The following is a 14,327-nucleotide window of genomic DNA, read 5'->3' as shown; positions in this document are numbered from 1 at the left end:
CTTTGAACTAAAATCAGCTAATTAATACTCATCTTGAGGATATTGTAAGGATTAGAGAAAATAAAGGCTGAGATACAGTACTTAAAAATATTGAGTGTTCAGGAAATGGTGGCTCTTACAAAAGAATCACTCCTTTGACACAACAGAATAAACTCTGTGGCTGAGAGCCAGCGGGTCTGGCCTGCTTCTCGGCTGGTCTGCGTTTTTCTCTGCCTTTCTGAGATGAGAGAGTCTCAACACCCTATAGCCAAGACAAGCCCCAGCTTGTGCTGGAACTGTTATCTCGAGAGACCCTAGGGCTGACGCACTGACTCATCAGAATCAGTGCTTGGGAAGCTCAGGGCTGAGGTCAGCCTGCCTTCTTCACTGTAGGAGCTTCAGTTTCTCATTATTTTTTTTCCTTTTCTTTTTGTGATTTTTAATGAAAGTTTACAGAAAAGTTGGATTTTCATTCATTCATTGTTGCACATTTACCTCCCTAACCCCAGTTCATTCATTGTTGCATAATTTCTTCCCTACCCTCTCCTCCTCAGTTCCCTTAATGCTTAACCTTATACTCCTCTTAAACTGTTCATCTGTTCCAATGCAGTATTCATTATTTATCCCCTCTTTTCTTAGTTTCTCCCCATCCCCCCATGTCAGTCCTGTTGTTTGTCGTTTTGTGACTGAGATACTTCATTCAGAATAATGTCCTCCAGGGAAGCTTTTCTTTCTTTTTTTTTAAGCCAGTCAAATTCAGCAAGGTCCAGGGGGTAAGGGGGAGTTGTATACCAACTTTAGTTGCACTAATGTTAATAGTTTCAGATAACCCACTACCATTGGACCAGCCGATTTTCATTATTTTTTGAGGCTAGAGACCAGGGTGTGGAATAGAAGAAGATTCTATACATCTGTGAGCCCTCCTCCACATAGCCCGAACTCCAGTAAAATGGCACTAAGTCAGCCCTTTGCATTTGCTGCTCATTACTCAGAAAGCATAAGGGAAAGCAAATACTTTGTTTTCTCGAACAGTCTAGGGGCATAGGAGAGGCTTGGAACAGGATGAACTGAGTCCAGTCATCCTGGAGAGGCGCAGGGTCTGACCGAGGGCTGGGAATCCAGCTGTGGAGAGCTCCATCCTGGAATCATGACTGCTCCTGTGTTTCTTCCTCAGACCAAGGATGTGACCAAGGCCATGGATGAGAAGAAATTTGATGAAGCCTTAAAGCTCAGAGGCCGGTGAGGAAATTGCTGGGAAGCTTGACAGTTACATAAATCAGATGCCAGAATGAAGCCCAAAATCTATAGAGCCCCTTGGCATCTGCTGGCAAGAGCAGGATGTTAATTGCCATAACTCTAAAATTAAGAGTCTTCTCCTTTTATTGTCTCTGCATCCATTTCTTCATCAGGAGAATTAACCGTGAGGTGACTGGGAGATTGTGTGCTTGCTCTTAGGCATGCTCCCTTAGGAGGGAATGTCTTATCTTTGATTTTTCTATGAGTATCCCAGCCAGATGATACGTTTTTCTATGCAAGAGGCAGTCTCTCTGCAGAGTACAGTATCAGAGACAAGAGTGTTCAGGGAAGATTTGGTTCTTTGTGAGCCTGGTGCAGCGTCTGGTTAGACCTTGAGAACTTTGCTTTGTGGCATTTCATGCTGGGAGCAACTGGCCATAGGAAAGGGCCTAAAGATACCTCTCTACTCTCTATAGGAGCTTCATGAACAACTGGGAAGTGTACAAGCTTCTAGCTCACGTCAGACCTCCAGTGTCCAAGGTACTGGCAACTTGCCCTTCAGTCTCCCTTTGTGAACTACTTCCCTGGGGCATATAAGCTACAGCCTTGACAACTTCTTTTTGCCTGTGATAATCTTCAGTTCTGAGTTCCCAATCCAACTAATATTTTTTTCTCCTTAGCCACCCCAGGTCCAAGCCCTGTGTTTTTAGTCTGCCATTAAGTCTCTAACACAAGACCCATATCTAATTCAGGGCTGACAAGGCAAGATAGCATGCAAGGAACTGAGAGGGAAAATCTGGGAGTAGCCACATCTAAGTGTATCTAAGCCTCTTCTTCCATTTGAGTAGCAGCTCTATTCAATATGCATCAGAATCTTCAGGGATCGTTTTCCTTCTTCTTGAGGAACTCCCTTTGGTAGGATTTTTAGCGTGAATCTGTTAATAAATTTTATCTGCCTTTTTTAGGTCTAAAATTGTTACATATTATTGAGTTGGACCAACTCATAGGTGAACCTCCAGAGGTTTTCAGAGGCTGCAAATCACATGGCAGGAGACTGTCTGCCTTTCTCCCACAAGGCAGCTGATAGAATTGAACCACTTGTCTTTACCTCCCTGCTCCCTCTGTTTCTTTTCCTCCAGACATTTTCACATACTGTGGCCGTGATGAATGTAGGCGCCCCTGCTGCAGGCATGAATGCTGCTGTTCGCTCCACTGTGAGAATTGGCCTCATCCAGGGCAACCGTGTGCTGGTTGTGCATGATGGCTTCGAGGGCCTGGCCAAGGGTCAGGTATGGAAATGCAGTGCGGGCAGACACCTAGGGCCACATAGCAGCCACGGGAGCATATGTGGAATCAGAGTAACCTGTCCATACTTTTTCTTTCCCTTTTAGCATTCAGAGGATAGTTGATACTTACTTTTATGGCAGTAAGAATGCCTAGTCAGAAACCACTAGATGAACCCTTTGAATACAGGGCCCTTTCTCAGAGCTTAGCATAGCTGGCAGAAGTAGGCACCTCATATTTGTGGAAAACGTTTGATGATGGGGGGAAGCATATACTTGGGATCATTCTTTCACATGTGGGAGGTAAGGGGTGGGGTCAGAATTCAAGACATGGCATCAGTCCTAAATAGGCCGCCTGGTGCTTGATGGAGACCTGCGTGACCTTTCCCTGCAGATTGAGGAAGCTGGCTGGAGCTATGTTGGGGGCTGGACCGGGCAAGGTGGCTCTAAACTTGGGACTAAAAGGTAAATGGCATTAAAGGCACACTTCATTGTAACTTCTAAAAGGTGTCCCTAGACATACCCTCTACCCCAAAGTTCACAGTTGCTTGAGCAAGAACAGACATGCCCATCCGAACATGGGTTAGCATCTCTGGGAAATCAGAGCATCCCTAGTGTGTGGGGCGTGTCCTTAGTCAGGAGTGTGAGGAGAGGGAGGGCAGGTCAAAAAAATAATAACTCCAACTTTGCTGCCTCCTTCCCTAATTCCATACTCGCTTTACCTCTTGCTTAACTAGGACTCTCCCCAAGAAGAGCTTTGAAGAGATCAGTGCCAACATAACGAAGTTTAACATTCAGGGCCTTGTCATTATTGGGGGCTTTGAGGTGAGTGCCTGCCGTTTCTTTCTCTTCTCCTTCCACCTTTCTCTTCTCACCCGATTCAGCACGCAGCGCCTCTCTGCTCTCCTCTCCTCAGGCTTACACAGGAGGTCTGGAGCTGATGGAAGGCAGGAAGCAGTTTGATGAGCTCTGCATCCCATTTGTGGTCATTCCTGCTACTGTCTCCAACAACGTCCCTGGCTCAGACTTCAGCATTGGAGCCGACACAGCGCTCAATACAATCTGCACAGTGAGAGCCCACCACCACTTCCTATTCCCTTTGTCTAAGAGTATGATCCCTGCCTGAGTGGCGTGCTAGTTTTTTTCTATTAATTAAGTAGCAGTGTTTGGAAAAGAAAAAAAAATGCTTCTTAAGTCCAGATATTTATTCAGGACACTATAATACATTCAGTTTGCAAGTCTTCTTAACTAGAAATTTATTGCGTCTAACTGCAGTTGCATAACACTGCACCCCAAGTGTTTTTCCCTTTCTGAGCTAATTTTCCTACTTGGAGCAACAGAAAGAGTAGGTATAACTTCCTTCACAAGATGAGGGAGAGAATTGTATAAAAGGAATTTATGATTAGGTATTATTTGCATGACAAGAGTCCAGAATAAGAGCTGCATAGTAAAGTGGACTGGGGGGGGGGGAGGATGTATAACAATGAAAGAATTTTGTTTTCTATTCAAAGAGAAAAGCGAAGTGGGGAGAGGGATGGACAGGGAGGAAAATGTGCAACAATGAATGAATGGAAATTCAAATTCTCTATAAACTTTCATTAAAATCTCAATTAAAAAAAAGAGGAAGATGTTCCTCAGTGAATTGGGACATAGACCTTCTGGCCTTGAATGAATGAATGAATAATTTGCAGTTTCAGTTACCTGCAAGATTGGGGGAAGTATAACTCAAAGTTGGGTTTAATAGAGAGGACTAGAGAAGTGGCAAGGACTTGACTCCTGCCCTAACTGTGACCCACTATCTTTGCAGACCTGTGATCGTATCAAGCAGTCAGCAGCAGGCACCAAGCGGCGGGTCTTTATCATTGAGACCATGGGGGGCTACTGTGGCTACTTGGCTACCATGGCAGGACTGGCGGCTGGGGCTGATGCAGCCTACATTTTTGAGGAGCCTTTCACCATTCGAGACCTGCAGGTGAAGGGAGACTATAAGCAGGAAGGTGTGCATTCCCTTGTTCATTGGGTGTTGTTTTTCTGGATTGCGGCCTGGGCTGGGAACTCTCCCGCTGAGTTCTTCTTTATTCTTTCTTGTGTGGTGGGGAGGTTCTTCTTTGTTCGTTGTCATACTGTGCTTGGCCCCCTGCCACAGGGTGGGAGCCCTTTTTGTTTTGTGCGGTATTTTGTGGTTTAGCTGGTAGCCACCGTTGTGACCTGGGTTTTTGGCCCTGTCCTATTTTGTTGTCTTCTTGGGCTTTTTTTTGTCCTCGCTCCTGTTTCTGTCTTTGTTGTGTGATTTTGTATTTGGGCTTTTTTCTTTCTTTCAGTGACTGTGCTGTTTTCTCAGCCTGATTTTGCTTTTCACGTAGTGGCCTTTCATAGCAACATGCCCAAAATATGTGAGACGAAACTTTATCATCTTTGCCTTTCAAGTTGCTACACTCTGGCTGCACCTTCTCCAAGGCATATTTGTCTGTTCTTTTGGCAGTCCACATGATGGACATTCAGTACTCTACTGCAACACTGCAGATCAAAGGCATCACTTCGTCTTCTGTCATCCTTATTCACTGTACAGCTCTTAGATGCATAGCAAGTGATTGAAAAGATCCTGGAATCAGATGCACCTTAGTCCTCAAACTGACATCATTGTTCTGCAGTAATTTGGAGAAGTCACTGACTACAGACTTTCCCAGTGCAGTACATCTCCTGATCTCCTGATTGCTTATACCAAGTGTGTTGATGGCAGAGCCAATTAAGATGAAATTGTTGACAGTATTGATCTTTTCTACCTCTATCATAATGTTGCCTATTGGTTCAGTGGTAAGAATTTTTTTTCTTGACACTGAAACACAATCCATATTGTAGACTGTATTCTTTGATCTTCTGCCGCAAGCACAAATCCATTTCATTTTCAACATGCAAAATTATGTCATCTGCATAAATTAGGCTTTGGATGAATCATCTCCTCCTGATGCCATTTTCTTCTTCATAGCGTCCAACTTCTTGAATAATTTGCTCAGCATAACGATCGACTAAGTATGAAGGAAGGATACAACCCTGATACAAACTTTTCTTAATTTTAAACCTGATAGTGTTCCTTTGCTGTGTTTGCACAATAACCTCTTGGTCTATGTATAGGTTTCACATGAGCATAGTTAAGTGTTCTGGGATTCCCATTCTTCTCAATGTTAGCCATAATTTATTATGATCCATATAGTCAAATGCCTTTGCATAGTCAATAAAGCTTAAATAGACATTGTTCTTGTATTACTTGCTTTCAGTCAGAATCCATCTGACATCAGCAGTGATGTTACTGGTGCCACGACCTCTTCTAAATCCAGCTTGAATTTCTGACTGTTCTCTGCTGTTTGTGAATGATCTTTAGCAGTTATTTTGCTTATATGTGCTATTAATAATATTGTTTGATAATTTCCACCTTTTTTTGTGTCACCTTTCTTTGGAATGGGAACAAACATGGATCTCTTTCAGTCAGTTAGCTAAATTTCCTGGCATAGACTGATGAGCTTGTCCAGAGCTGCATCTGTTAGTTGAAACATGTCAGCTGGTGTCACATCGATTCCTGAGGTCCTATTTTTTGTCAGTGCCTACCGTCCAACTTTCATTTCTTCCTTCATTACCATTGGTTCTTGATCATCTGGTACTTCCTGAAATATTTCAGTGTCAGCCAGTTATTTTTGGTACAGTGATTCTGTGTATTCCCTCCATCTTCTTTTGATACGTGCAAGATCCTTCAAGATTTTTGCCCATAATATCTCTAAGTATTGCAACTCGAGGCTTAAAATTGTTTTTCAGTTCAAGAAAGGCCAAGTTGAGTTCATCCTTTTTTATTCTCCAATTCCAGTTCTCTGCACACTCCATTATCATACTTTGCTTTGTGTTCTCAAGCTGCCTTTTGAAATAGTCTGATGCTCTAGTGCATTTTTTCAAGGTCTCTTCTGACATCCATTTTGGCTTGTTTCTTTCTTGTTGTTGTGTATCATCAAGTCAGAACTGACCCATAGCTGATCCTCTGGTGGGTTTTCAGAGGCAGTTAATCACATAGGAGGAGATTGCCAATCCTTCTCCTGTGGAGCAGCTGGTGGCCTCGAACCACGTGCCTTCAGAATTGCAGTACAGCTTCTTGCCACTAGATCACAAGAGCTCCCTTTGCAGTGACCTTTTACACTCTTCATAGATGATATTCTTGATGACATCCTACTTATCATCCCACAACTCATTTAATCTTTGATCATTGGTATTTAAGGATTCAAGCCTCTTAAGATGCTTTTTAAATTCAGTTGGAACAGACTCAAGATAAAATTTTGGTTCTGATGGAATTGTTTTCATTTTCTTCAGCCTCAGTTTCAACTTGCTCATGAATAATTAATGGTCTGTTCCACAGTCAGCATTGGCCTGTTTTTGACTGCTGATATTGGGCTTCTCCAGTGATTCCTTCCCCAGATGTAGTCAGTCTGATTCCTGTGCAGTCAGTTGGTGAGGTCCAAGTGTTGCCATTTAGGTTTTTTAAAAGGCATTTGCTATGAATAAATCATTGAACATAGAAAATTCAGTCATTCTCTTCCTGGCCTCATTTCTGTCACTAGGTCCATACTTTACAACTACACTTCCCTCTTCATTGTTTCCCACTTCTGCATTCTAGTCACCAAATTATCATTAACACATCTTGATTGCATGTTTGGACAATTTCAGATTGCAAAATGTAGTAAAAATCTTCTATTTCCTCCTCCTTGGCTTTAACTATTGGTGCATATATTTGAATAATGGTGGTATTAACATGTCTTCCTCGTATGCATATAGGTAATATCCTATTACAACATTGTACTTTAGAATGGAACTTGAAATTGTCTTTTTAACTATGAATGCAACACTATTCTTCTGTTTTTCATTCCCAGCATAGTGTATCATGCGATTGTCTGATTCAGAGTAGCCAAAACCAGGCTGTCTCATCTCACTAATGCCAAAGATGTTGATGTTCATGTGTTCCATTTGATTTTCCAGCATTCCACAACTTCATACATTCCACTTTGTGCACACACACTTGTTGTATGATGTCAAGTTGTAACCAACCTGTAATTGACCCTCCAGCAGGTTTTAAGATGCATTAAATCACACAGAAGAAGCTTGTCCATCCTTCTCCTGTGAAGCAACTGGTGGACTGGAACTGTGTGCCTTTGAGATTGTAGTGCCACTTCTTACCACTAGGCCACCAGAGCTCACACACACACTTGGCACTGCTATTACTGGAACACTGAGTTTGAGTCAGGCCGTATGTTGCTAAGCCCTTTACAAGCATATTAACTTCACAGAAAATATGCAAGAGAAATATTATCTTCACATTACAAAATGAGGATGACAGAGAGGTTGAAAAGCTTCTCTGGACTCCCACGTAAGTGGGTTATTTAACACATAGAAAGTCTGATCCTTCTATTCTGTCATGCCATCCATCCCGAGTTCTCTTGCTACAAGTTGTACTATTCTCATCATTTTTTTTAAATATAAACAATACTGTATTTTGGTAAAAGTGTACACAGTGTAGCAGGTTCCTGTTGAAGAATTTCTATGCATAATATATTGTTCAGAGACATTGGTTTTATACCTTTATCTATCCCTATTGCATATGATTCATTAATTTGTTTTTATAAAAAAGAATAATGATACCAGCAGCACTATTCTACTGTGGCTGACTTGGCCAGTACTCCATCCATATTTCCTGGAATATCATCATTTTTATTTTTTCTTCTTGAAAATAAAGTTAAAATTTCCACCAAGTCAACCATTTGTTCATATACAATTCAGTGACATTATCATTCCATTTTTGAGAGGTATCTTTTCATCTTGGGTTGGGGTTCTGATTTCTATTTCACAGAAGGGCTACATGATTTGTATTTTCTAAGATCCCAGTTTGCTGATGGCAGCAGGGTGAGGCAACTCCCTAATCTGAGAATCAGCCAGCCTCTGCCAAGAATGGAGAGTGGGAGTCCACCTCCCCCACCCCTAACTCAAAGCCCAAAGGAGGGGAAGGAACATGCTCTTCTCGATGAATCACTGCTTTGCATACGGGCAACTCATATTGCTTTGCATGCAGGCAACTCATTTAAAGGTCTACACAGTGGAGTCAGTTCTCTGAGGGAAGAGGAGAAAACCCAGAAAAAAGAAGGTTTGAGGAGAGAATGGCTAGAAGGTGAGGACTGACAACGAACAGTTAAATTCATGGTCCCTAACCAGCCTCTTCCTCCTCTGTCTCATTTGGATTCTTGGTTTAAATTTCATTCTTGAAACTGAACTTCTGAAGGGATTAGGCAGAGCTTGGGCCCAGGCCTGTAAACAACTCCTTTCCACAGCTCTCTCCCTTCCTGGAGAGGCCTGATGTGGAAGAGAATGCCATGCCTTTGCCTCCCTCATCCACTGGCCAGCCCGGCTGAGTATTGACCATTTCCTTTTCAGGCGAATGTCGAGCATCTGGTGCAAAAGATGAAAACAACTGTGAAGCGGGGCCTGGTGTTAAGGTATTTCATCCACTGTTTGTTCCAAAGTGAAGAAAACAACACATAGGGCCTTGACCCAAACTCCTAGAATGAATCACAGTTGGGACACCCTGAGGAATCTGTAGCTGCAGTGGGAAGGGGAAGCCTATTCCTTGGGCCAACAGAAGGAGGCGGGAAGAACAAATCCCATGAAAACTGAGGGGGTGTGGCGAAATGGGAAGCTAGGTGAAGTCACAGGCTCTGGGTCTCTCCTTGGCAGGAATGAGAAATGCAATGAGAACTATACCACTGACTTCATCTTCAATCTGTACTCTGAGGAGGGAAAGGGCATCTTCGATAGTAGGAAGAACGTGCTTGGCCACATGCAACAGGTAGGAAGCCATACCCAGGCATGCCTTTCCTGTGGTGACCCTAGCCCAGCGCCCCCACTGAGGCTCCTGCTGGCTTTCGCCAGTCTCCTGGAGGCTGTAAGGGCCATCAGGGAGAATGGGTGTCTTAGCATCTCAGAATTAAATGGTCCGCCCTCTTTAGTGCAGGATTTCTCGCCCTCAGCACTACTGACATTCGGAGCTGGGCACTTCTTTGCCGTTGTGGGCTGTTTTGTGAAGTGCAGGTTGGGTAAGTAGCACAGCTGGAAACTGCTACCGAATAGCTGCCAGAAGCACCCTTCTCCAGGTGTAAAAATAAAAAATGTCTGTTATGTACCATGGAGCCAGAACCAACTCAGCCAACTCAGAGCTCCAGTGGGTTCTTTAGAGGCTCATCTTTCTCCAGTGGAGCAGCTCGATGGATTGGAAATGCATGCCTTTCGGTTGCCAGTGCAACTTCTTACCACTAAGCCACCAGTGCTCCCTAAATAATGTGTCTAGACAGCGCCAGATGTTTGCTGGAGGACATGATTGTCTCCATTTGAGAACCACTGATTTAGATGATGACAAATGATGTTTGTAGAAATAATTTTTTCAGGGTTAGCTGTCAAATCCGGACGAGAGTTGTGGTCATCACACTGCTCTTTCTTTCTTTTGCATCACGCTTTCATAGGAAACCTACCACCTGAACAGAGGTGCCTTTGTGGTGTTGGCTCCATTGCACACACTGTGGTTTCTAGGGAAAAGGAATTCCTTTCCATCACTCATATTCCACCCCTAGCCAAGGATGACCTCAAGCCCAGGTAGTTTGAATGGTGTGAGGCCCTCCCATCACTAATATCCCCAGCTGATACCTTTTGAGAATTGACCTTTCCTCACCCCAAAATGAATTCCCAATGTCTCAGTTTGAATGAGCGTATCAGATATTTTCTGATTTTAAAAAGTAATTGTGAGAAGTCACAAATATTACTCATTGTTGAGTGGGAGTAGAAAGGAGAAAGAAAGGGGAGGTGTATGAGTGAGGTGGTGTTGGATAAAGGATGAAGAACTTTTTCTTCTTTTCCCATTTTTCCACCTCTATCCAGAGAACACACATTACACATTAGCTGAAAGCAGGGAATACCAGAAGAATGTCTTATCTGTGTTTCATTGATTATGCAAAGACGTTTGACTGTGTGGATAATAACAAACTGTGCCTGACTCTGAGAAGAATGGGAATTCCAGAACATTTAATCGTGCTAATGTGAAACCTATACTTGGACCAAGAGGCAGTCATCAGAACAGAGCAGGGTAACACTGCATGGTTCAAAATTGGGAAGGGTGTACGCCAGGGATGTGTCCTGTCTCCATACCTTTTCAACCTGTATGCAGAGCAGATTATCCAGGAGGCTGGGCTCTATGAGGAAAATTGTGACATCAGGATTGGCAGAAGATCTATTATCAATCTGCCTTATGCAGAGGACACAACCCTGCTTGCTGAAACTGAGGAGGACCTCATGCACTTGCTGCAGAGGGTCAAGGACTGCACCCTTCAGTATAGACTGAGGCTCAATGTCAAGAAGACAAAGATTCTCACCACTGGACCAATTGGTAGCATCAGGATGGATGGCGAAGAGATTGAGATTGTTCACAGCTTCGGTTTGCTCGGCTCCAAGGTCAACACTCTTGGCACCAGCAGCCAGGAAATAAAAAAGCGTATCACGATGGGAAAGTCTGCAGTTAGGGACCTCTCTAAAGTACTCAAGAGCAACGGTGTCTCTCTGGAGACTAAGGTGCGCCTGATACAGGCCATGGTCTTTGCAATCACTTGTTATGCATCAGGGAGTTGGGCAATGACTAGGGAGGAAAGAAGGAGAATTGATGCCTTTGAGCAGTGGTGCTGGAGAAGAGTATTGAATGTACCATGGACTGCCAAGAAAACAGGTTCATCCTGGAGAGGATTAAACCAAGCTACTCCTTAGAGGCAAGGATTCTGGGGCTTCGTCTGACATACTTTGGGCATGCTGCAAGGAGGGACAGGTCCTTGGAGAGGGACATCATGCTTGGGAGGGTGGAGGGACGGCGCAAGAGGGGAAGACCCTCTATGAGATGGATTGATTCAGTGACTAGGGTAATCGGGATGGGTGTGTCAGAGGCAGTGCGATTGGCACAGGATAGAGCAGGGTTTAGGGCTGTTGTACATAGGGCTGTTGTACATAGGGCTGCAAATGACTCAATGGCACATAACAACAACAACAACATCCAGAGAAACTCCTTGGTTATGCACTAGACTGCTAAGAGATCTTTGGACGTCACCCTGTCTTCTTCAGAAGACAGGCTGGGTGGGCCTCTTTGAAGGGTCCCAGGCTTCAAAGTCCTATTGAGCAGTTCTACACGACACACATTGGGTCCCCATGAATCGGAATCAACTCAGTAGCAGCTAACCAGGGCAGCCAGATGAGACCTCAAAAACACTTCTCTGTCATCACTGAGGATGCCTGACAAAAGCTGTGTGGCTGAGGAGGGACAGAAATTGGCAAAGAGGCCAAGTAGATGAAAAGTGAATAAACATGAGCTGGCAGCTATAGAGAGGGAATAGTGAGACCCATTGTTTCATTCACCTTAAGTGATTAGTTATTCTTAGTACCAGATAAATGGCCAAATGCTGGACATTCACACCTTGGCTCTAGCACTTTGTCACTGACACTTTCACATTTAGGCACTGACTTTGTATTTCTGGTTATTTTCCTTCTTTTTAAAAAAAATTTTCTGTATATTCCTGCTGCCATTTCACATTAGTGCAATCTTTTTGGTTTTTTTTTTCCAGGGTGGGAGCCCAACTCCATTTGACAGGAATTTTGCCACTAAGATGGGAGCCAAAGCTATGAACTGGATGTCTGGAAAAATCAAAGAGAGTTATCGTAATGGTAGGCTGGGTTAAGGGGAGACGCCCCCAAGCCCCCGAAGCTGGTTCTCCACTGTAGAAGCTGATGGGCCATCCCTTTCTTGCAGGGCGGATCTTTGCCAACACTCCAGACTCGGGCTGTGTTCTGGGAATGCGTAAGAGGGCCCTGGTCTTTCAACCAGTGACTGAGCTGAAGGATCACACAGATTTTGAGTGAGTCCCTCTACTTCCTCCTTCATAATGTTAAAATCTAATCCCCACTTCAGTTCTAAATGCACATTTTGTGGCCAGCTTCACCCATGAGCTTTTGTTAACAGCTGACTGATAGAGATGCTAAAGATTATATCATCCTGCTTTCATTCTTTTGTAGACATCGCATTCCCAAGGAACAATGGTGGCTAAAGCTGAGGCCCATCCTGAAAATCTTAGCCAAGTATGAGATTGAACTGGATACCTCAGAGCACGCCCACTTGGAGCACATCAGTCGAAAACGGTCTGGGGAAGCTCCTATTTAAGCCTCTTCAGAGTGAAGGAATGGATAATACGATCATGGCCAGCTCACACCCCTCTGCGCAAGTCCATATAGTCTCAGTGTTTTAATTCTTTTTCATTAGGTTTCCTTTCTGTAACTGCAGCCAGGATCAACTCTGGCCAGGAAGCAGGGGTGGAGACAGGGGCGGTAGATGGGAGCCCCTTTCAGGTAGAAATTTTCATGACTTCTACCCCAACGTCAACTGTCACACAGATTTGAGCTCTAGTATCACTGCTAGATTTCAGTTACTCGGTTAGCATTTTCCTAAAAATAAGCTTTATTTATTTGTTTCTTTGTAATAACAAAGAGTTGTGGTTCCTTTACTTTTACTACAGTGACAAACTATTAACTTCACTAATAAATGCCAACTGGTCACTGTGTTTTCTGTTCTCTTTGGTTTTTTGTTTTTTTTTAAATTTTTTAATGTTAATGAAAGTTTACAGAGACTTTGGATTTCCATTCATTCATTGTTGAACTTTTCTCCCTGCCCAACCTCCCACTCCCCAGTTTGCTCTTCTCTTTGAAAAATAAAAGAAAAATTCTTTCACTGTTATACAATCCCCCCCCACCCACAAGTCCACTCCACTATGCAGCCTTCGTTCTGGACTCCTGTCATGACCATCTAATCATATATCCCTTTTAAACAGTTCTCTCCCTCATCTTTTTCAATGCAGTATACATAATTTATCCCATCTTTCTCAGTCTCCCCCTAACCCCAATGTCAGTTCCGTTTTACAACTGGCAATATGCAGTATTTGTCCTTTTGTGACTGAGATATTTCACTCGGCATAATGTCCTCCCGGGTCACCCATTTTATATAATATTTCATGATTTCCTTGTTTTTCAATGCAACGTAGTTTTCCATTGTGTGAACATACCACAGCTTCTCTATCCATTCATTTGTTGGTGGGAACTTGGGTTTTTCCAACTCTTTGCTATTGTGAACAACACAGCAATATACATGGGTGTGCACATATCTGCTTGGGTGACAGTTACAGTTTCTTTGGGGTATATTCCCAGTAGTGGAACTGCTGGGTCAAATGGTATTTCTATTCGCAACTTTTTGAGAAAGCGCCATACAGCCTTCCATAGTGGCTGCACCATTTTACACTCCCACCAACAGTGAATAAGGGTTCCAGTTTCTCCACAACCTCGCCAGTATGTGTTGCTTGCTGTTCTGTTAAATTTTTCTATTCTGACTGGGGTGAGATGATATCGCATAGTTGTTTTGTTTTGTTCTCAAGTTATATTTGCAGGTGGGATTTGATGCAGTTATACTCCAGCACTCAGACAGAATACATGGGAACATGCTATCCCCTGGTCCCTCTGTACTTCTACCTCTCATGTGTTTTTTTCTAGGGCATCTCCTGGCTCTGTACATGGTCCTAGAACATAGTACACAGGTCTTAATCTTCATCCTGCACAAGTCCCTTCTGCATTACCTGCAGCCAACTCTCCCTTAAAGTTGTGTTTCACTCTGTGGTCATATACCCATTACCTTTGGTTGCTTTCCCCAGCCATCCCAACATCTCTGCTCCTCCTCTA

General features: G+C 43.5%; 1 protein-coding gene across 3 annotated transcripts in view; it reads left to right on the top strand.

Moving 5' to 3' along the window:
- PFKM (phosphofructokinase, muscle) overlaps positions 1 to 13,162 on the top strand; it is a 52,967-nt gene extending 39,805 nt beyond the window's left edge. For all 3 annotated transcript variants that reach the window (XM_006888155.1, XM_006888156.1, XM_006888157.1), the window contains 12 exons: positions 1,154 to 1,218; positions 1,692 to 1,755; positions 2,355 to 2,504; positions 2,893 to 2,963; positions 3,236 to 3,323; positions 3,415 to 3,567; positions 4,306 to 4,470; positions 8,958 to 9,019; positions 9,258 to 9,369; positions 12,173 to 12,272; positions 12,358 to 12,463; positions 12,621 to 13,162. In XM_006888155.1, the coding sequence (XP_006888217.1) occupies positions 1,154 to 1,218; positions 1,692 to 1,755; positions 2,355 to 2,504; positions 2,893 to 2,963; positions 3,236 to 3,323; positions 3,415 to 3,567; positions 4,306 to 4,470; positions 8,958 to 9,019; positions 9,258 to 9,369; positions 12,173 to 12,272; positions 12,358 to 12,463; positions 12,621 to 12,765 (1,281 nt within the window). In that variant the 3' untranslated portion in view covers positions 12,766 to 13,162. The remainder of the gene's footprint in view (positions 1 to 1,153; positions 1,219 to 1,691; positions 1,756 to 2,354; positions 2,505 to 2,892; positions 2,964 to 3,235; positions 3,324 to 3,414; positions 3,568 to 4,305; positions 4,471 to 8,957; positions 9,020 to 9,257; positions 9,370 to 12,172; positions 12,273 to 12,357; positions 12,464 to 12,620) is intronic.
- Positions 13,163 to 14,327: the final 1,165 nt, after the last annotated feature.

This window comes from Elephantulus edwardii, unplaced genomic scaffold (genome assembly GCF_000299155.1).
Source record: "Elephantulus edwardii isolate Elephantulus edwardi_28Jun2011 unplaced genomic scaffold, EleEdw1.0 scaffold00065, whole genome shotgun sequence".
Classification (NCBI taxonomy): domain Eukaryota; kingdom Metazoa; phylum Chordata; class Mammalia; order Macroscelidea; family Macroscelididae; genus Elephantulus; species Elephantulus edwardii.
The sequence above is the reverse complement of the archived record's forward strand: the minus strand, read 5'-3'. Positions and strand labels throughout refer to the sequence as shown.